Below are 22536 nucleotides of genomic sequence, written 5' to 3'. Positions count from 1 at the left end.
CAAGGGAGATGCTCTTATCCAAAGCATAGGGAAACCTGGCTTTCTAAGTCACTTCCAGACACCTTAAAAATCCACAGTCGCTGGTTGAAAAGCAATGTTCCTTTTAAAAGAAGCTTATTTATTTCAGCTTACTTCCATCGATTGCGTTTTCCGAACATCTTCCTTTTTACCTGACCCTTTGTGTGTGGGCTTAAGATTTCTGCTTTTGTCTTGCCTTATATTTACCATCTTTTTTCTTTCAGACCATTCCTCTGATTTATTGTGATAATTTTCAGGTTTTATCTTGTTCTTCAGAATGCTTGCAACTGCTCTTAAATTGATATAATCTGCAGATTTTATAAGTCATTTCCATATTCCTTTGAGATCATTAACAAAAGCATCAAGCAGAACTAGGCTCTGCACAGACCTGAGCAGGGACATCACTCATATCCTCCTAGATTAATAGAAAACCACTTATAAGTCCAGTCACCCTGCAAGGGATTCATCAAGTTTTGCACCCACTTTGTTGGCTTTTTTGGCCAACGACTGTGTTTGCATAGCTTCTGTAGTAAGGTGCTGTGGGTGACAGTAGGAAAATCTTAACTAAATTCAGGATATACCTGCATTTTCCCCTTAAAACCCCTACACTGTTTATCCTGTCAAAAGGATATTATTTGATTTGTTTGAGAAGAACCGTTCTTCATCAGATATTTATATCTCTAATGCATATTTTAATTAATTCAAACAAAGGAGTTGCATGTGCTCCTCCTCACTTGCGTTTTTCTTTTTCTTTCTGAAAAAGAAATTTCAAGATAGAGTTTGAATATGACTTCTTTTACGCTTCTCCATTCTTATCTGGAGAATGTTTGGAAATGAAACAGCAGGTGCTAAGTCATACATAGGAATGGAAGGTAGAGGCTGTGAGGGCACATCCCTCTTGGTTGTCTTCATGGTTTTTAGGAATTCCATCTATTTCCTCCACTAATGGAGCTTCTTTCCTTCCTTTATTCCTTCATGGACATGGCTGCTACATTCTCCTCTCTTTACCCCTTCTCTCCATATGCTCAAGTTGCCACTTCTTTCATTCTGGTACTTCCACAGTGAAAATAACTTTATTCAAGCAGATACAGGTAGTTTTGCTAATTATGCGTCAATATGCATTCCCCAAAATAGCATTTACTATAGCTGTAATCATCACAGTTTGGTAGAACAAGTGTAATAGTTTTGGTAACGAAAGTAATGATCTTGCCTCTGTAAAAGTGATTGTCCATTCTGCTCATCTGTACTGATTAATAACTCACCTAATGCAATTTCAGTCTGTCCTTTAGGCAAATATTAATGATCCATTTAGAGAGTCTGCAAAGCACGCATTAATATAGAGGCAGTAGAAGTGCTTGCAGAAAGAAGTTTCTGTTTTCAGGGGCTTATGCTCCTGATTATTCATGCAAAACAATGCAAATAGGAATGTTGGGTAGTTTCTAACAGCATGTTGGAGTTTTTTTTAAGGTAACTGGTGTGTGATTTTAAGATACTTGATAAGTGGTATTCAGCTTTTACTTGTTTCTTTGTATAGTGCTTTGTGCTTAACATTATAAGTTATAGTGCTTAACATTTATAAGTTACAGTATTGAATATAGTAATGTAAGATATTCAAGGGCTGTGGTTTCTCAGTATATGACCTAATACATTTGTTATGGAGAATGTATTTCATGCGTTAATAAATGGAATAATCTAAGGAAAGATGCAACGCAGGAACATTTGCATTTTATGCCAATACTTTAAACCTTTTTCCAGAAAAAAAAATATCTGTGTTTCTGTTAATTTATCCGATAGTCTCAGTGCAAAGATGGAGGCTATATGCTTTTCTTTCTTAAAGGCTAAATGGGTCTTGATGATGGAATAAAGGCAACAACTTGATATTTAATTTTCATTAAGACCGTTTGTAAGTTTCCTGACTGTTTGCAGATCTCTCTGTTTACAGTCCAGTATTTACAAATTTGAGTCCTGTTACTAATGCATTTTTCCATAATCATGGAGTCTTCTAATCAAAACCAAAATCCAGAGCCATCGCGTAATGATCGCTGTTGAGAATGTCTGTGGGACTAATGGCCATGGTCTGCTTCTATTTCGGCTATTTTGTACCAAGCACCATTCTTGTGCATTTTTTTAATCCTGTTTGTGTTAACAGCCTAGCTATTGCTGTGGAACCATGGCTTACAGAAGCCTAAGCAATTCTGTAATACTAACAGAGAAAAGACAAATTTATCATTTTGGATGGGAGGGTCATACGGAAAAGGTAGCATTTTGTGTATAGATCAGATTTGAAAAGATGCAGAGTAGTTATCACTTGGGTATTGCAAGCATAAAAACTCTTGCAGTAAACTAGCTTACAGAGGTTTTTTTTGCAGTGTCATTGCAGGGTTTTCTTTTGGTGATTGTAAGCTTGTTCAGCGATGTTGGCTGCACTGAAAATGCAATTTTTGCAGATAAACTTGGGGAAAAACATAAAAGCATGATAGAAAGTCAGCTAGCCATCCTGGAAAATATGCTGCAGTTGTACAGCAGGCACTAATATTTATTTGCAATGATCTGAGAACTGTGTTTCTGTGTTCCTTTTTGACAGAACCTCCTATGGACCATTCTGATCTGGTTGCGGAGTTACTGAAAGAGTTATCAAACCATAATGAGAGAGTTGAGGAAAGAAAGGCTGCCCTGTATGAGCTCATGAAGTTAACTCAAGAAGAGTCTTTTGGTGTTTGGGACGAGCACTTCAAAACAATACTACTTTTGCTGCTTGAGACACTTGGAGATAAAGAGGTAAATTCAAATTAATCCAGTCAAGAATGTTAACAAAGCACATGGTTTTCTTTCAGTATCTTTGAAATTTGTGTGGGTTGTAGGAAGGGCACAAATTACAATTAGTCTTGAAAAACAGATAACTGTGGAAATACAAAAATGGCAGGAAGTCTGAATGCCCTGATGGTGAAAAGAGCATCAGTAATACTTACCTTCTCAAGTCTTCTATTTGTCAATTCTCATATGATAGATTAAATGAAACATTTTTCACTGGGATTCAAAGCTTATCTGTTAATAGCCCCTGGTGGAATTTAGAATATGAAAACGTCATGTGTGGCAAAGGATTTAAAAATATATTTCTAAAATACAGTAACACTCATTGTGTTGAGACTGAGTTCTGTGTAATTGTTCTCTACAAGGGCCATGTTTTTGAAATTACTGAGAATCAAAAGGACACTAATACTTGCTTTTGACTTAAAAAAAAAATTGTAAAAAAAAAAAATTCAAAAATGTATTCGCATGATGTGATGCTAAAGGTTTTATCAGCACTTGTGAAGAGTAAAATTGTTTGCGACTTAACTTCTGGGTACCGTAAATAACTCGCATTAGCAGCATGTTTATGATATACCACCTGATTTATCTGTGGAAAGAAAGATCAAGAAGAGTGAGAAACTGAAGATTTTTTTTTTCTAGCTTTATTTGTTAACACTAGGTTCATACTGTATGTATGTGTAGAGCATAATCTGGTATTTTTCCACTATGAAGGACTTTTCTTGCTGTTGAACAAATGTTTGTTTAAAGACACATAACTTATTTATTTCACTATTAAATCTTTAGCATGCAATTAGAGCTTTGGCATTAAAAGTTCTAAGAGAAATTCTAAGAAACCAGCCGGCAAGGTTCAAGAATTACGCAGAGCTCACAATCATGAAGACATTAGAAGCACATAAGGATCCTCATAAGGAGGTTAGTAATCAGTTATTCTGTTTGTTTGAGGTTTTGACAAATTACTGCAAAATGAAACAGCTGTCCAAAAAATGTTTGATAGTCAGATCTTACTGATGAAGTAATCTGTTTAATAATCAAGCATTTAGCTGTTACTAGTTGACATGGGTATGCAAGAAAAAAAAAAGAACTGCAGCTTTATAAGCTCTCAAATGCTTATTAATATCAGCCCTAATAACAATTGCCTTGGGTGCTATTCTTATTTTTTATTTATTCTTTCAATAGGTGGTGAGATCTGCTGAAGAAGCTGCTTCCATGCTGGCCACTTCCATTAGCCCAGATCAGTGCATCAAAGTTCTTTGTCCAATTATCCAAACTGCAGATTACCCCATTAATCTGGCTGCAATCAAAATGCAAACGAAAGTCATAGAAAGAGTATCTAAAGAAACCCTTACTCAGCTTCTACCAGAGATTGTGCCAGGTCTAATACAGGTAAGGAGAGAAGAAGGAAAAAAAAAAAGAAAAAAAAAAGGGGGGGGGGGCGGGGGGAGGGGAAGGGAAACTGTATGTATAAGAATGGCAAAGACTTTTTAAAAATAGTATCACTTGGCTGCTAAGACGGATTTTATTTGTCTGATAGCTGATGGCTGCTTTGACCCAAAATAACTCAGATAGTGGAAGCAAACTCTTTGGTTGGCAGGTAGCTAAATTATAACTGTGGTTAGGACTCAAAGGAAATCTCGGTAGGATATGAAGTGCTGGTTATAGCTAAGCTTTATAGGTACTTATAAGATAGGGGTGCTTTGTTGTTTATATCTTCTTCCAAAGTGTAATCATTTAGTCTGAAATTGTCCATGTTGTATTTATGTATAATTGTAGGCCTTTATCAGTTGGGGTTTGGCAGAGGCAAGAAGAAAGCAGCAGTTGATCAGGGAAAGTTTAATAAAATGAGAAGGATATCAGAGGTTTCTCTGTCTTTAAAAATAAATGATCTCCCACCTTATCAAGAGCTAAGATAACGTTAATTTGCACGTGATGGATAAAGACTTTTCAGAGTTTGACAGCTGCATTCTGCAGATTTCTGTCTTTAATGGGTGTGATCCAGTCATACATCTGCAGGAAGGTAGAGGCAGAAAAGGGGCCCTCTGAGAAGAGGGTGTGAGAGAGACAGCCGGGCATGGGGTACTAGCAAAGTGGCAAAAGAAACAAAAATCATTAAGTAACGAGATGGGAGTTAACAAAAGAAACTTTGGCTGTTAAGAGAATACTTCTTTCAGAGTAAAGAAGCTCTAAATTGAGTGGTCTTCTGCTTTAAGTAAATACCTGTATAATCTAGAACAGTTTTGCTTGTGTACTCCCCTGTTGCATGACAGCAGGTCTGTTTTCGGTCTAACTTGTGAACAGGATTGTGTGGGTTTTAATTTCAGTCTGGAAAACGATTATCGATGGTGATAAATAAGCAGTGTGCTTTTTAAGCGCGTGCTCTGTATTTGCGTGTTTGGTTTTTTGTTGGAATGCTTCATTGGGCTACACTAGCATTCATTTACTGTGGACTTCAATGTATTATAGTAAATAACTAAATAGCTTTCTGAGACTTATAATCATTAACTGACAAGGTATTAATGTTAATTTTATTGCATTCTAGGGTTATGATAATTCAGAGAGCAGTGTTCGTAAGGCATGTGTTTTCTGCCTTGTAGCCATTCATGCAGTAATTGGTGATGAACTAAAACCCCATCTCAGTCAACTCACTGGCAGTAAAGTAAGTAAAAGATAGCATTTAAAGAAATCTTGGTTCATAATTGCATGTATGCATTTATATTTTGGTTGCAAGTGCCAGGACGTTTCATAAAAGTATATACTTGAATGAGAATATCAGGGCTACTGAAATCCTCTGAGGATTACTATAGCTTCATCATAAAATGTTCAAAACTGAAAATCCATAGATCTTTATGCTAGGTTATGAATTTTAGCATTACGATAAATACTAAATTATGTTTCTTACTGCTGTTTAAAGCATTTAGTTAATGATTGCATCCCTGCTAGTGGTGATATATATACTCAGCATGGCTTTTCCTATCAGTATTTCTTGTCTTGTTTTTCATGCAAGTTCTGATTGCAAAGCAATAAATGTAATATGTAGACGCTACGTACAGCAGTTTTATTTATTCTCCGTCCCTGTTATTTTACTTTCATCGGTCCTTTCAGTACTTCGAACTTGAAAATATAATAATAGTAATCAGTCTGTGGTCCTTTTTGGTTCAGGTTATTTATGATTTTATTGACATTTTTACATACAGTTTTTTTGCACACAGACAACTGTATGTTAATTGTGAATGTCTTTGTCCTTGGGAATAAAACAGGACAATTAATTTTGTGTATTTTTGAATAAGACAGTTATATCTTAAAAATAGTCTCTGGCAGTGATTGTGTTGAATGTGATTCTAGAGAATACTGGAAGCTTTAGTAAGTACCAGCATCAACAACTCTTAAGTATAGAGGCTTAAAACCTCAACATTAACTTAAAGAAAAAAAATCAAAACCTACCTTATTTAGAACAGCATTGTAATTTGAGGAAAATATCCCATCTATCTTAATCAAGCTACCTTAGATCATTCTCTTCTTTACATCCTTAAAGAAGCTTGAGCAGTTTCCTTGTGAGAAATTTTACTGCGTGTGATGTTTTCGTTGGCAAGATTGTTACAGAATCACAGAATGATAGGGGTTGTAGGGACATTTGAATAAACTCTGTAATATAATCTTGCTTTTGGAGAAAAGAAAATGATTTAATGTCTCCTTTGTTGTACTGTTCCTGTAGTCTGTACAGTTTGCAAATACTAAACAAAGTGAATTTCTGGCTTAAATTTGCAGATGAAATTATTGAACCTTTACATCAAACGTGCACAAACAGGCTCTGGACCAGGGGATACAACAGCAGATATGTCTGGACAAAGCTAATGAAGCTGACAAGAGTTAACCAGGTCTCCTAAAGCAAGGGCAAGGCCCTCTTCAGTGAAAGGAAAATCCTTACATACAACTTCTGGAACTTTTTTCTTGTTTTTTTTCCCCTTTCTTTTGGTTTTGTTTTTTTTTGTTGTTGTTGTTTTTTTTTCTTTAACCAACGGCTGTCTTCAGCCTGCATGTGACTGTTGCAATAGAATTATTCCAAATCCAAGGAAAAACAGTATTAACATCAGTCGATCAAAGCAGAATAAAATTTTAAAATAATCTAATCTATCCGTTATCCTGTTTGCAATCCTCTGTGTCTTCCCATTAACTTTTGCCAGTGTTATCGTATTAAAAAAAAAGATTTTTTTTTAATGCTAATTAAAAAGGTATGCTTTAAGCTTCAGAAGTTAAAATATAAATTCTGTTGCTTTTATTCAGCTGCAGATAACATTACTTTTTTTATTGCTATTTTGTTTGAGTATCATGTCCTTCGCTAGAAACAAGAAGTGATGTGAAACAAGGCTGAACTAGTCTGAACTGCAGTGAGACTCGTTCACTGTGTTGGTGGTTCATCATCTTATTTACAGCTTGTTTGGGATATTCTGGAGATTGAGAAATACGCCTATAAAAAAAAAAAAAGCTGGATCGATCCAGTTCTGTAAAAGTGATATTGTTCATTGGTTGTATGTTTGTTGCATAAATAAGAATTTGGTGTGCGCAGTAGAGGGCTGGCACAACCAGTACCTCTTAATGTGGAAGACAGCCCTTTCAGGGTAGCATTGCCGACCTGGTGATAGTGTGGCAGTCTGCTTTTTAGCAGCAGAGTTAATGGTCACTTGATGGACGTGAACCATCCTTGTCACCTTTCGTTCTTCAAGCAGGATGCTTCAGAATGGAGTGCTCTGCCCAAGCATGCTCAGTATGTATTTATCTTTATCACTAGAATGTTTCCTCTCAACCTAATTGCTGGAACAAGTAGTCTTGTATTGTAACTCACATGGGATTTTATGACAACAGTGCAGAAAACTATTTATTCATTACCTTCCTAAAAGCACCAAGATTTTCTGCATTGAATTTAAATGGGGGGGAGGGAATAGTCACAAATGCTATGGATCTTGCCACCTTTTAATTTAAAAAAAAATATATATATTTTGGATGAGTTGGGAAAGCTGCACCAAATTATTTGCATGGTTTTCTTGAATAGCATCCTCAAGACCCATCTGGATTAAGGTGTGGAAATGTTTCCAGGGTTTGTTTTTCCATTTTTGAAAAAGAGTTAGTTTATTGTGAATAATGGTTCTTTGTATTTATGAACTTGATAATGGAAAGAGAACAAAGATCAAGTAAATGTGTCCCTAAATGTTGTCTTTTTCTTTTTTTTTCTTTTTTCTTTATTTTTTTGGTCTTGGATATAAGCAGCGAGCTAATTAACTGAGAACTGGGATGAAGCAGTGCACTTCCCAGGAACTTTTTTTTTCCTGCCTTTTTTTCCCTTTGACTGTGATGTTGTCTAGTTGTAGGAAATGTATCCTGATAAGAGAGAAAAATAGCGGTGCCAAGGATGATGATCTATGCTAGGCTAAAATTCTCTCTACCTCTTCAGGGTGACTAATTTTTGACTGAGCTGCTGCATATAGCACCCGCTGGAAAAACTATCTGAAGAAAATCTTCTTTATTTTTTTTTTCCCAAATTATCACTTAATGTGTATTCAAAACTCTATTCTTCAACATTGCAACCAAATACCATAAGAAACTACTTATACACTTTACTTGCTAGGAACCCCGAAAAGCAAAACTGAATAAAAATTAAGTCAGATGCTTGTAGTTACATGAAAGGTTGTTTTCACTTTAGCTTGAAGTGAATGCAATAGAAAGAGCTAAGATGTGTTTGTTAAAGAAGCAATGCCATTGCAGAGATTTATTTGGAGGAAAAGTTGTAGAAATATATGTAAAGACTTAAAACCAAGACTTATAACTCATCGCTAGCCCTATTTAGCAGCTACATCAAGAAAATAGTATCTCTTCTTTCTTTCCTTTGTTACGTTGTAACATCCTTGTTGTTTTCTACTGTTTAATTACATTGTGTATTTATAGTTCTATGCTTACCATTGTGCATATACTGGCAATAAAATGTACATAACATTACTTAAAAAATTAGCAATGTATACATTCTGGTTTTCTGTTTTATTTGTTCACATGCTATAAGAAAAATTATAAATGCAATTGGTACAACATTGGTTAAAAAAAAAATTAATCTTCATGTTTTGTGTGTCCAAATGATGTTTCTTTATATACTCTTGTTACTGAATCTGACTTGGCATTTGAGAACATGCTGTGAATATAGGTATGCTAGACAAAGATATTTTTTGGAAATTGAATAGAATCTTTAGGATTCTATTTCCTTCATCTAGGCAGGCTTCTTGTTTACTGTTTCTTTTATTTGTACATTATACATTGTTTGCATTTTATTTTTCTAATATTTCAAAAATATTTTTCAGTCTAGGGTCTTGTAGTTTATATTTTGAGTATACAAAAGGTCACTTAAAAAAAAAATTGCACAAATTCTAAGCTTAATAGAACCCTATGTTGTTCCTGCTTTTTCTACAGGTAACATTTATTTTCAGAGGATCGTTTCAAGATGACTGCTGTTGGTCATCTTTTTGAAGATGCTATTTCATACTGAAAAAATAAGTTATTGAAACATACAGTATATATTCTGGATGAACCTAATTTTTTTATGTGTAAACAAAAGTTGGTAAGAAAGAAATGGTTTTATCCCCTGTATGACTGAAATTTTTTGCTCGAGGTGGAGAGGGAGGAAGATACTTACACAAAGTTCCTCCCTCAGCTTTGCTTCTAAGCCATCTTTAAATGTTCTAAGTATGGAAATCCCATGTATTAAAAATCTAAATGCAATATATTTAAATGAATATTTTACTTATGGTATGACTAGTTCTGTTTCCAACAAAGATGGGGCTGCAATAGTGCATAGAATCTGTTTGTATTATGTGAAGCCATCACAATGTAAGAATTTGCAACAGAATTATTTCCACTGCAGCCAATTATCAGATTCACTGCATTGCTTTTTGCCTTCATTTCCTATATTATAAATACACATTAGCTCAGTTAAATTCGAGCAATGATTAGTCATGCCTTATGTTCCTGCTGGAGGTGGTTTCTCTAATGGATTAGCATAAAGATCTGGGAAAAACTAGGACAATTAGAAGTTGCTGTTCTTTCAGAAAGGGTTTCTTTATGTTCTTTCTAATATTCTGTAAAGATAGGTCATTGCAATCATTTGAATACTGAAGTCTAATTCTTAAAGGTGTGTTTGGGCTCAAAAAAAGAGGAAGAAGGAAAGAAAGCTACATGCAGAATCAGGATAGGAAATGCATGTCTTGGATATCTGACTTGGATGTCATTTGCTTTAAAGAATTTTGAGTAACACATGTTCAGCTGAAGTCTTAGCAAGGAAGTCGGGATGGTAAATGTAAATTGAAAGGAGAGCTGATTATGTAAATGTTCCTGAGTTTGGTTGCTTGCTTGTTTTTGAAGATAAAGGTTGGAACAGATTGAGTTGTGTTTATTATTTGTGGTCTGAGTCCCAAAGCAAGAAGCACAAACATTTGTATCCTGAAACACTTACATATTCTTAGTAGTTTCTGAGTGTTTAAACATATGAGTAAATTCACAGACATACAAATGTAAAAAGCTTATTGAGAATGCAGGCCAGAACTGATCACAGTTTAATTTTGAGTAAAAGAATTCACATTCTGAGTATGACATTTTCCCTTTGAAAATAAAGATAAAGTAATCTCGAGGAATAGATTTGTTGAATTATCCTACAGTTACTCCCTACCTCAGGGTAGTGAGAATGGTTCAGCTGGTTGTGGTAACTTTCACTGTGTCAGGTTGGGACGTAGCAAACACAAACATAGAACACAGTAAACATGAATATGATGGGGATAAATGGGCGGTTTGGGAACTGGAGGATTATCTACAGAAAGAAAACTGATGTTTTTTCCCCAATTAAAACAGTAAAACAATCAGTTTTGCAGTTGCAGTCTACTTCCAGGTAAAATAAAAGTCAATATTCATATTACATCCTCTAAAGAAAACTTAAATTTTCCCTGCTATGTTTTGTAATTGAGTCTTCCAACTCTCCAGAAGCATATACTTTAAAGATTTGCTTCATCTATTATAACTGTTTTCTTAAAGAGATTAAATTTTTTCTTTTTTGCTAAAACACAGAAGATTTTCAGTAATGTGGGAAGTTTGAGAAACTAATTTTGTTAGTGTGGCAACTGAAAAAAAAAAATCAAACGACCTTTTTTTTTCTATATTGTGTATATGTTTGTATATTTAAGTATATTTTAAGACCTCAGGGTTCACAAGCTGTGCAGCTTTGATTGTCCCAGTTAAAGAAGTTTCTTCATTTACTGATAGGATTTTAGGATAATAAGCACATTTACTGAGAAACATTTGCTAATAGGTAATTTCTGCTCAGAATGGCAACTATGTTTGTAAATTGCTGTTAAACAGTAACTCTTGGAAACTTTGAAATTTTGCAAGCAGTTTTGAATACTGTATGATTTCTATCAAATCTAAAAATTCTGTACTACTTGATGTATTTTAGGTAGATAGAAGTGATCCTAAAGAAGCCTATCTTGAGAAAGTAAGATTAGAAATAATGCTGGACAGAAACACCTGGAAAATATCTTTCTTTGGTGGAAAAAATAATGTACCTGCATATAACTTTGATATCCAGACTTGTTACCATTGGCAGGAGGTAGAAAGGTAACTAAACTATATCTTAGGCATCAAAGTTTTACAAGTCTTCCATTTTTATTCTGCTTCCTGTTCTAGATGGTGCTATTGTCCCCTGGTGAAAATCTTTGGACCTCTATAAACTCATACAGAAATCAGTACTGGAGTCAGTTCTGTTAACTATAAAGGTAGTGCCTCTGTGTCCATGAAAGATTTATACCAGTAAAAACAAACATGTAGATTTACGTTAGGCAGTAGACAGACGTTCTCAAAAGTCAGCTAGTCTGGTTAGTCATTCCCTCACCGTCTATTCATCTCTGCCCACGGCAGAGCCAACAGAGTACCCTGTGGGAGCTCCCTTCATCTATTCCAGGCAAATCACATTGGGCAACAATCTCAGGCTTGGTTCTCCAGCAGCACCTTGGGATCAGAAACTTCTGACTGAGATGCTGGCAAAAGTGAACATCTGTCCTGGGTACAAAAAAAACATTTCTTAGCACAGTTTGTTTAGCCTGAGCATATGTAGCCTGTGTTAAAATACCAGGGAAGACAAGGAAACTGTGATTTCAACTTGGTCTAAACAGCTGAAGTGCAAGCCTGTGGGGGAAACTGGATGTGTCTGTTTCAATGAGAATTGCAGATTAGCACGTTTTAAAATGCTTAATTAATCTATCCGCTTATCTGAAGTAATACACTTGAAAAGAAACTCTAATGGTATACAAGTGCAGAAAAGCCTCTTATCTGGTAAAATAATAATTTCTGGCCTGTTATTTTCTTGTCCTTTCAGCACAACTTAAACTGATGCGGATAAAACATCTTTACACCGTACTAAATGTCATTTTAGATGGTTGTATTTTATGTATAGAAATTCTGAGGTGTTTGATATGTTTTGATCTTTCAGATAACAGCTGTGGTCGTGTTGGCCAACTATCAATTTGAACTATTTTACCCAGAGGAAATTACCTGTTTTCCCTAAGGCGTTGTCATGCATCACTATTTATATTGCTTGTATTTGCTTAAGAAGAGAATCTTAATTGGATTGTCCAGAAATTGTCAGATGAAACTTTCTAAAACCTTGCTCAGAAGTAAATGCTGGTATCATCAGAAGCTGCTCTTTCTCAGAAGTCTGTTATTGAGCCATTGCTTCTTGAACCGTGGAAGAAAGGAGATTTTTTGCCCTGTTAGGAAGTGGAAGACAACAGGATTGTTACAGAATATGGGAAGAGAGACATGATATATATACTTAATTTAACCCCCTGTAAGTTGTAGCTCTTGTTCTTAAAAACCCCTTGTGGTTTACACTGTTTTTAGGAAGGGGATTTTCTTGGAAGGCAGAATATCTCGCTTTCTGCGTTGGGAATTAAGAGGAAAACACTGATGTTGGAGCATTTTGTCCACAAAGCCAGGACAAGTGTGATGCTGGAAAATGTTAGACCTGGCAGAGAGTAAAGCTGCCTCAGAGCCTCAGGTAAAAGGGACTTTGTCCATGAGGAAGCAGAAGGAACTGAGCTGTCTTTTTCTGCGTCAGAACATGCAGGAAGCCTACATTGCTGCAGCAGTTTGCGAGTCCAAATACTGTAGTTTTTGGGCTATCGACTAAGGTGCACAGCAAGCATAGAATAGCAGAATAACAAACACTTCAACTTGCCCACCTTTACAGACTTCTGAATCTTCTACCAAAAAACCCAACTGACTGCATCCTTTGACATAGCCGTAAAAACCTGCTACCTTAAGGTTTGATTCAGGTATGATGTGATGGGTTAAATCAAAATTTTCTCTGGGCAATGTTGCTGTGTAAATCTCTTTATGCCTACAAATGACCTCTGTATGATAGGTTCCTTTGCAAGCCTTAAAGGCTTCCTAGGAGGCAGCACAGAAGAAACAGAAGAAAGCAAAGGTACTACCTACCGTGCTTCCATCTCGTAAGATGTGAAGTCAGTAAGATGTTTATTCCTCAGCACCTTAATCACATCCTTGTAGATTCAGAAGCAGGTTATGTGAGGAATATGACTATGGAGGAGTAAATGACAGTAACACCCTGCAATGGAGACTTTCAGACTTTTTTTTAAAGGGGATAGACCCAACGAGGAAAGGAGCATACCCTGCATTCTTCAGAAAAAGCCAAACCTATGGTTTCTGTAAACTGACACTCAAGACAATGGAAGCAATCCATATTTCTCTTTTACGTATGAAGTTCTCTGAGTGCTTCATATCAAGGAGACACTGAAGTAAGTCCAAGCACGGCGTCTCCTATGTGTCTAATGTATCTCATCAAAGTGATCACAAGGAGCTGTTGAAGTATTTGGTGTGCTCAGCGCTGTTACGCATGCCATCCTGGGCGGATACCCTGACATGCGTTGCCTTGTCTCTGTGCTCTTAGTGTCCTAAGATTTCTACTGGAATTTAGGAGGTCTACCAAAAATGTTCTTTATGGTTTTTCCCATTTCTCCTCTTTTTTTTTTTTTTTTTTTTTTTTTGTTGGCGGCCCTGCTTCTCAAGAGAAGTTCTGTACGAACAGAAGGACTGGGAAATGCAGCAGTCCTTGCAGTGATTCAATGTTAAGGAGGCCCATTAGGATGTTTAAAACCATCCAACAATCCAGAATAAAGGTGGTAGGTGGACATGGAGAGTATGTGGGTATTCCTGCTTGTCCTTTACTGCACTAAACAAAGTGTTGCTGTTTGCAGATTGTCTGTTAGCAGTGATTGCCACCTTCCGATGACCAGACAGGAATAGGACTGAGCTGGGTCCAGTTCTTAATGCGTGGGGAGGCGTGTGGTGAGAACTGCAAGTCAGTGCAGCAATGGGTCACATAACAGAAGTTTTTCTTGCTTCTGATTGTTGCCTGACAGTGTTTTTAAGTTCATTATAGTAGTGGCAATGAATACAGTCCCCCCCACCAATGTATATAGGATACAGAGAGGTTGTGCATTCAAAAGTGTATACAAGGAAGGGCAAGAAATACATTTCGGCACCTTTCACATACATGTATGATGGATTCACAGCCCTTCCAAGCAGGGGCTATCACCTAGATGTGAGTACCTCACTGTTCTATAGTGATTTATGTGAACAGCGTTACTGACGTCTGGTTTGACAGGTATTTTCATTCCAAAGTTCCTTGCGTTTGGCAGCAGCTGTTGCACAACCAAAAAAAGTGCAAAGACCAAACAGGACACATCAAAACAGAACTACTTTCTCCTCTATACTCTGTTCTGGGGCTGAAGTACGTAGGGATTGCTCTTGCGTATGTACAAACCTGTCTTCTGAGTTTAAACTGATCTAGCATTTTAAGCACAACTAAAAATCATCACTGGACAGCAAAAACTTTCCTTTAAATATATTTTTCAGAATATATACTGAATTTACCATGTCTTACATGGTACGTGATACGAGTTTTTCCATGTGTTGTTAACTGTAGGATCATTTTTACTTGCTAAAAGCAAAAAGCAAAGATGACATTCTGTGTATATAACCAGTTATAACAAATACTCAATGTCATTTGCTGTAGTTCTCAGAAGGGCAATCAGAAAACGAAGTTAGGAGTCTTATCGCTGTAAAAAGATTAGCAAATTGAGTGATGCCTTAGGAGAGCTCATCATTTTGGATGCTGCTCATGGAAAAATACAACAATTAAAAGCTTTCAGGTGCCATATGCTAAAATACTTGAAACTTCAGTGCAGACCCACCCGTTAGCAAAACATTCGCCTCCCCGCCTTAAATTTCAGGTTGGACTTTGCATGCCATACGCAAGCCTTAAAGCACGAGATGTTTTAAATAAATAATGTCTTGTTGTTTGTGTATACAGTGCTCCTTTGCTGAGATCTGTTTTAGTACTTACTGGGCAGATTATAAAGCAAGAAACAAAAATAGCCCCTTAACAATAAACAGTACAAGGTAAAAAAACTCACCTTATTTATCCCCAAACTTGCAAGACCGTGTAACTACATACCTTTATGTCTAGAGGTTAGTCAAGGGCAGCAGGTGTGGGTGTGGGGAATATACAGTGCTTCAAGAGGCAAAATACCAGAATTAAATATAACCTGGGAAGTTTATCCTGACTAAAGCTATACTGTACTTGAGGTTTTACCCATATATGGGTACGGTATATGGGTACCCATACCCATATACCCATATGTCTGCGACAAAGATCAATCGAAACACAAGACTGTAAAGAGAAGAAAGAAAAAAAAATACTGATTTTTTTTTTTTGGTAGTGTTTAATTTCAGTTTGAATAACAGCATCTTTCCTACATGTTCTGTCTAGTACTTTCCATACAAGGAACTCAAAGCTTCTATGAGTGATGTGTCAAGCATCTTGCCAACCCTTGGAGCGGAAAAAAAAGGGGGGGCAATTTTTCCACAGTGCTTTTGCATGGGAGTACACAAGATTTGGTTCTGCTTTGCTTCTCTAAACAGACAGAACACTGGTCGTGGTGGGATATGATGGTTGGTAGCAGCAGCTTTTGTGGCTGCACTCTCAAGTTTGAAATAGTTTGCATACCGTGAGGGGTAGCTGTAACACAAGTCTTGAACTTCCGCCTTTTATAAGCAGCAGGTACTTAGAAACTGAGATCAGAGTAGCTTTCATTGTTTCACCTTCCTCTACTAATAAACACCCCATCCTCAGGGCAGTAGCTTTTTGGATATAACCAATGACTCGGTTATTTTTAGTCTGCGTAAGCATAATACTTGAAAAATAAATTAAGGTAAGAGACCGAATGGGCACACTGGCTGTGACTGCTGCTGGGTTTTATTGTGGCTGACTCCTGTAGTCGGTACAGTCAAAGCTTTCTTAACAGCTGGGCAAGCTAATGGCAGAGAGGACTGAAATCGGAGAACTAAGTAATTGGGCCTGACAGCACTCACTATCCACCCTCAAAACAGACGGGGTAAACCCAGGCCAGTAGCCTAATCTGCATCTGCTTGCCCGGGCTCCCCTGGGCTGGTTATTTTCAATGACAGCAAGTTGTCTGTCTTGACGTAAGAGCAAATCTAGGACTTCTGATACGTTGTGTTTGTGTTATTTAAAAATATCAAAATATATCAAAATTAATTCTACAGTAGATGGAAGTCTACTGTGTTAAAGATGAAAAATAGGAGTGCAGGTTTTTAGTATACGCATGGAGATGTATGTGTGCGTATATATATAAAATAAAATAGGCTACTGATTAGTCTGGGATTCTCAATTGCTTTTGCTCACAAGTTCTCTCCTGGACTTCACAAAAAAGACTGATCAAAACTGCTGTGTTCCCACCTGCACTTTGACAAACCAGTATCTGTCAAAAGCAATGGGCTACTTTGGGCGGGGGGAGGGAAGTGCCTGATAATTTAAAGCCCCATGAGCTCTGTGGGATACGCATGGGGATGGCAGCTATTCTGTGTGAGGGACTGAAAGCCCTTCCAGTTCAGGGGAATCTGAGGTTTTATTCTTGCCATTTAATAGAAATACAAGTCAGAACAGAACAAAACAAATGCCTACTCCCTATGTGGGAAGCTCATGCCAGCTCCAAGGGAAGATTGTGAAAATGGGTTGAGGGGTGTGTAGTCCTTTTCTTGAGAAAAATCAGTGCAAAGGGCAATAGGGCCTGCAAGTGCAACGCTCTGTACACATTTGACTTCTTTGCCTAAATCTAGCGCTGGAGGCAGTGGTTTTATTTTCAGCTTGCCAGTAGATGGAGCAAGCTGGATAGCAGGATACATACTCTTTTTCTACGGTCATTGAGATCCAATTAATTTAATTATTTAAAAACAAAAATGCAGCAGTATCACTGGGACTCAGGCAGCCCTTTGTATCTGCTAGGAGAGTGCTTACTAAGAGTATTTAGTTATATGTAAACATGTAAGTGGTAAAACTAACCTTGAAAAGACTCCTCCAGCTCTCATCCTTGCCAGAGCAAAAATCAATCTGTGTACAGGAGCAGGTCTGTGTTATGGCAGCCCTCCTTCTTCAGGTACCTAGCTGTTCTTGGAAGATAATGATCTCTTAGAATCACTAAGCCAGCAGTCCCAACTCTTGTCTGCTTTTCTGCACAACGTCACATGTGGGTGTTTCTTTCTCTTCCCGTATTTACGGTTCCTTTTCTATTATTATTCTGGCCTTTGCATTTTGTTTAGGTGGTTTGATGTTGAATAGGAATGGTAAGTTAAAGGAGAACTGCCTCATGCTATGAAAAAAAGCAACCAACAATGTTTATTTGAAGGCTTTTTTTTTTGACTGCTGGATATTACTATCACTCTAACAAGAAATAGTTCCTTTTTGTTTTGCTCTTTGATATTCTGATTTTCACAGCCTGAATGTTGTCACAATATTGGAATACCTTTTAAAAGTATCTTTTTATAGAATGAACTGCAGGGAACAAGCAATGTGTGCTTGTGTGGGGGTGGTGTTTAAAAAAAAAACAAACAACAAAACAACAACAAGAACAAAAAAAAACAACCCACACAAAGTCAGTGAACTCGTATTTGTTGGTAGTCCTTCCTATTTCAAGCAGAATGGGTGCCCTCTGCAGGTAACTATTTTCAGATGAGGTTTTTGGATGTGTGCCCCCTTTTTATTTCTGAGCATCAAGGTCTTAGCGGGATCGACCAGTGCTATTTTGTGTGTTTTAAAGCAGATATTACAATCCTGGCTGCAAACCAGGCAAACAAATGGCACTGAGACACGAGAGCACCAAGCAGCTGGTTTGCATCCAAACATGGTTTTTCCCTAAAGTGTGTGCGTGCGAGGGGGTGGATGGGTGTTGGGAGTAAATATTTCCCCTGTGGTTTGACGGAGTTTTCATTGTTTTTTTAAAAAAAAATTTTTTAATGGCAAGAAGGTAACTATAAAGCTGTACTCTGTAGTAGCCTGCCACTTGAACTTGTACAGAATGAACAGGCAAAAGGGATACAGTCTAAACACTACTGAGAAGGTATCTTGCTTGCCTTAAAAAGATTGTTGTATATTCCACCTTTTTTCTTTCTCTCTTCAGTCAGTCGTGCCTGAGCAGGTTATAGTGCTCAAGTACTCCCAGTGGACTGCGTAAACAGGGAGCTGTGTGTCTCTCTGAGGCAGAAGTGCTACGAAATTGCTCTTTCTCCTGGCTCTGTAACACACAGCTCTGCTCAGTGATGCTCTGACAGTGCAGAGGGAGGGGAGGAGATCAGCGGGGATGCTCGCGAGGTCTGAGCTGCACTTGATGTCACATCAGCTACTAACAAAGCCTTGCAGCTGGGCAGTAGCTAAAAAGGGCAGCAAAGTTGGGGAGCAGGAGAGTAGGTGGGGACCAACCAAGACTTCAGCTACCTGCCTCTTCTGGAGAGAGTGACACCAGCAAACTTGTTGGCAGCAGCTAAATAGAAAGGTGTGAGCCAAATTTAATCTTAATGTGTGTATTTGTTTTCTCTTTTCTCTCTCCCATTGCTGCAGTGACCATCTCTTAGCTGAGCACAATGCTTCATCTCATCCCAAAATGCTTTTCTGGCACAGCCAGCCTGAACACTATCACCATCACCAGTATCCCACCAGTAACAGCAGCTACCTGCGGTAAGAAAAGAATGGGGGCGATTTTAAATAATAATAATGATAATGCTGTAAGACACAAGAATGCAGACTGCACACCCTTTGCTAATTCACCAGTTCAAGCCTTCAAATAGAGCTGGTGATCACAGACCCTTTGAGAATAGTTTGAGCAGTACAGTCAGCACGGTGGAGATTTACTTTACTATAGCTCCACGATTTTCACAAACCGTGCTACTGTATGTGTGTGCTAGTAACAGTAATAGGAATGTTTTACTGGTTAATGTGATATCTGATATCCACAGATGCGTTGTGGCAAGCAGGTCGAGGGAGGTTATCCTCCCCCTCTACCCTGGTGAGGCCACACCTGGAGTACTGTGTCCAGTTCTGGGCTCCCCGGTTCAAGGACAGGGAACTGCTGGAGAGGGTACAGCAAAGGGCTACCAAGATGATTAGGGGACTGGAACACCTCTGGTATGAAGAAAGGCTGAGGAACTTGGGTCTCGTCAGTCTGGAAAAAAGATGACTGAGGGGGGATCTTATCAATGCTTACAAATGCTTAAAGGGTGGGTGTCAGGAGGATGGGGCCAGGCTCTTTTCAGTGGTGCCCGGCAACAGGACAAGAGGTAACGGGCACAGACTTGAGCATAGGAAGTTCCACCTAAACATGAGGAGGAACTTCTTTACTTTGAGGGTGGCAGAGCACTGGAACAGGCTGCCCAGGGAGGTGGCGGAGTCTCCGTCTCTGGAGACATTCAAAACCTGCCTGGACACGTTCCTGTGTAACCTGCTCTAGGTGACCCTGCTCTGGCAGGGGGGTTGGACTAGATGATCTCCAGAGGTCCCTTCCAACCCCTACCATTCTGTGATTCTGTGTTAATTTTTTGTTTCTTTCTCAAATTACATTCACAGTCTGTTTACATGAAGTAATACAGACTTATAAGTACCTTGATGTTTCATGTCTACTTTGATTACTTGCTAAAGCTCAGCTGACCTGCAGGATCAGGACTATGGGCTGCTTGTCTTATCGGTCCAGGCACGCTGGCCAAACACTTTGCATTGAAATTCTGATGCAATATATAGCTTATTGCATCAGCACATTCCTGTGAGCTACGAACTTACTTTACCTCTTCATGACTAAAATATTATTTGTGTACAGCATTCAAATTTTTCTTATAATTAAGAATGATTATGCTTTGACAAGAGCTATCCAGATAATCTTGATGTTAATAGTTTCAATTTATAATGTGGTTCACTCTCTGTATTAAACTTTAGCTTATTACTTTTTGGCTAAATACAATGTACGTAAGCATCATAGTGTTTAATCATCTACTTTGATAAGGCTTTTTGTACGTTGGTAGTCTCACACCTATTGCTGTATCACCACATCTGCTTTTGTACAATTGTTGAGTAGCACATTTTTATTAGAAACGTGTTAAGTTTTAGGTTTAAAAAGAGCAAAGGAATTGAGGCTATATTTGGGTTCCAAAGTGTGAAACTAATGAAACTGCAGTGGAGTTTTATGAAAATTAATCCATTTCAAGACAAAGTTCAGGGTGACCTGAAATTTAGATTGGCTAATGTGAGTATGTAGCAAACACAGCCCTGCTTCTGTTGACTTCAGGCAGTCAAACAGAAATGAAGAACGGGTGCTGGAGTTCCCTGACGCAACCCTGTTCATAAGCAACGTGCACAGTTCCCAGTGCAAAAGGAACCAAAGAGCAAGGGAAAGTGAGGATGTCCACGTGCGACTCCGGTCCCCCCCCTTCTTCAGCCTCCGTTCAGCCTAGAGGAGGTGTGTCCCCTTTGGTGCCCTCTCAGGGCCCGTTTTCACCATGTCCTCGTTCTGTCTTCATTGCTTCCCTGTATTTGCTTCTGTTGCACCACCCTTATCTAAAAATCTGCCACTCAGTCCCTCTGAAGTTACTCTTCCCACACACTTTTGAGCACCTGCCTTTAGGTTTGGATGGCAGCATGCATCTGTGCTTTGGTATTGAAATACAACGGAGGGGAGACAATTCCATAAATGAAGGGTAGTGTACAGGTGCTAACAAGATTGGCCCCTGAGGCCGATTACCATAAGCAGAAAGGATACAAACCAGTTCAGGCACTAGTTTTCAGTCTGGTCATAATAACCAAGTTGCTCGGCCCTTGTCCTCAGTGCTTCCACACTTCAGTCCCGCGTCTGGACATCAATAAGAGTTACATAGAAACAGCAATTGACTTCAGGGGAGCATGCCAGCCAGCATTAGTGAAGAGCAGATGGAGAAAGGGGTGTCCCAGGATCCCCTCTCCTCCATCCCAGTAAAACTGTACTTAGAAACATTTATGCAGACATATTTTCAAAATCAGGCTCCCACTGCATTCACTTGCCCTCTGTTATATCGAGTCTCCAATTCCAATCGGTGGGTCTGGTGACCAGTATGCAGAAATGGAACGGCAGGGCCACGGGGAATGTCATCTCTGACAAGTCAGGCTTGTGGATTTGACCTGCTCAGAGGGTTTTAGAAGCGATTTGAGATTTCAAAGTGCTCAACTCCTGTTTTAGACAATCCCACGAGGCAAGTAGAAAGTTTTGAATGCTTTTCATATATGCAAAGCTTGGAAGAGAGCCAGGAGGAAAGTGGTATCATTCTATGAATCATACAGAGTCTTCTGTCCTGTAGCCTCTGCTCTCAGCCTTACTGATAAGCAAATATTTACAATTTAGGCACAAATTCTGCAATCTCGTCCTCAAAACAGGCTCACATCCCTAACTTGTAGGACTCTGCATGGGCCTTATATTGTCTATGTTGCAGAATAAGAATTTCATTAGGAAAAGAGCATAAAAAATGTACCATATGCGCATAGAATAGGAATGATTTTCAATCATTCCTATTTGGTTAAGCCCACTCTAGTTTTCTGTAGAATACAGACAGCATCAAAATACAGACAACATTTCCAGTCAAGACTGTTTGCTGCTCATCAAGAATAAGAACAACTTTACTTTTGTAATAGAAATCAGTAGTCTTTATTTGCTTAGTCTTTAAAATACCTTCAACTTGACTCTACTCACCCTAAGGGCAATTATAAGCGTAGCAACAAATCACCCCGAAAGTTAAATTATGGGAAGGCTAACAGAAAAATTATGATTAAAAAAGCTATGGGAGCTGCTACCATTCGTACTACAATATGCAAAACGTCAAATGTAGGCATTAAAAAAAACACAAGGCAAGTTTAAAAACTGAAAAATAAAATAGAAAAATTTTTGTTTTCAAGTTTTCTGTTTGTAATCACTACCTGCCTAAAGATATTTTTAAACTCTTTTGGCAAAAGTTGAGAACACGGCATCATAATCACAAAAACTAGAAATTTAGGTTGAGTACTTGAGCTGATTTGCTCTGAAACTACAACTCCGTACATTGGAGTGGCTAGATCTGCCTGGAAAGCGGTGTTTGTGTGCACTGCTGATCCTCAGCAGATGATCTGGGAATGGGACTGATCGAGGAACCTGCCCCAAAGAAAGCAAACACATCGCAGGCCTATACTTTAAAAACAACAGAAACCAAGCCAACACCACAAACCTCTACAGAAAACTTGTTGTAAATTAGCCAGGGATACAA

The 22536-nt window shown here is 38.1% G+C and overlaps 2 protein-coding genes across 49 annotated transcripts in view; both read left to right on the top strand.

The window, feature by feature from the left end:
* The window catches only part of CLASP2 (cytoplasmic linker associated protein 2), a 154084-nt gene extending 145258 nt beyond the window's left edge, over window positions 1–8826 (top strand). For all 46 annotated transcript variants that reach the window (XM_063325448.1, XM_063325432.1, XM_063325433.1 and 43 more), the window contains 5 exons: window positions 2603–2796; window positions 3613–3741; window positions 4006–4212; window positions 5366–5482; window positions 6592–8826. In XM_063325448.1, the coding sequence (XP_063181518.1) occupies window positions 2603–2796; window positions 3613–3741; window positions 4006–4212; window positions 5366–5482; window positions 6592–6678 (734 nt within the window). In that variant the 3' untranslated portion in view covers window positions 6679–8826. The remainder of the gene's footprint in view (window positions 1–2602; window positions 2797–3612; window positions 3742–4005; window positions 4213–5365; window positions 5483–6591) is intronic.
* UBP1 (upstream binding protein 1) overlaps window positions 7449–22536 on the top strand; it is a 56238-nt gene continuing 41150 nt past the window's right edge. For all 3 annotated transcript variants that reach the window (XM_063325454.1, XM_063325452.1, XM_063325451.1), the window contains exons 1-2: window positions 7449–7588; window positions 18845–18961. In XM_063325454.1, coding sequence (XP_063181524.1) covers window positions 7509–7588; window positions 18845–18961 — 197 coding nt within the window. In that variant the 5' untranslated portion in view covers window positions 7449–7508. The remainder of the gene's footprint in view (window positions 7589–18844; window positions 18962–22536) is intronic.

Source organism: Chroicocephalus ridibundus, chromosome 2, assembly GCF_963924245.1.
Source record: "Chroicocephalus ridibundus chromosome 2, bChrRid1.1, whole genome shotgun sequence".
NCBI lineage: Eukaryota > Metazoa > Chordata > Aves > Charadriiformes > Laridae > Chroicocephalus > Chroicocephalus ridibundus.
The sequence above is the reverse complement of the archived record's forward strand: the minus strand, read 5'-3'. Positions and strand labels throughout refer to the sequence as shown.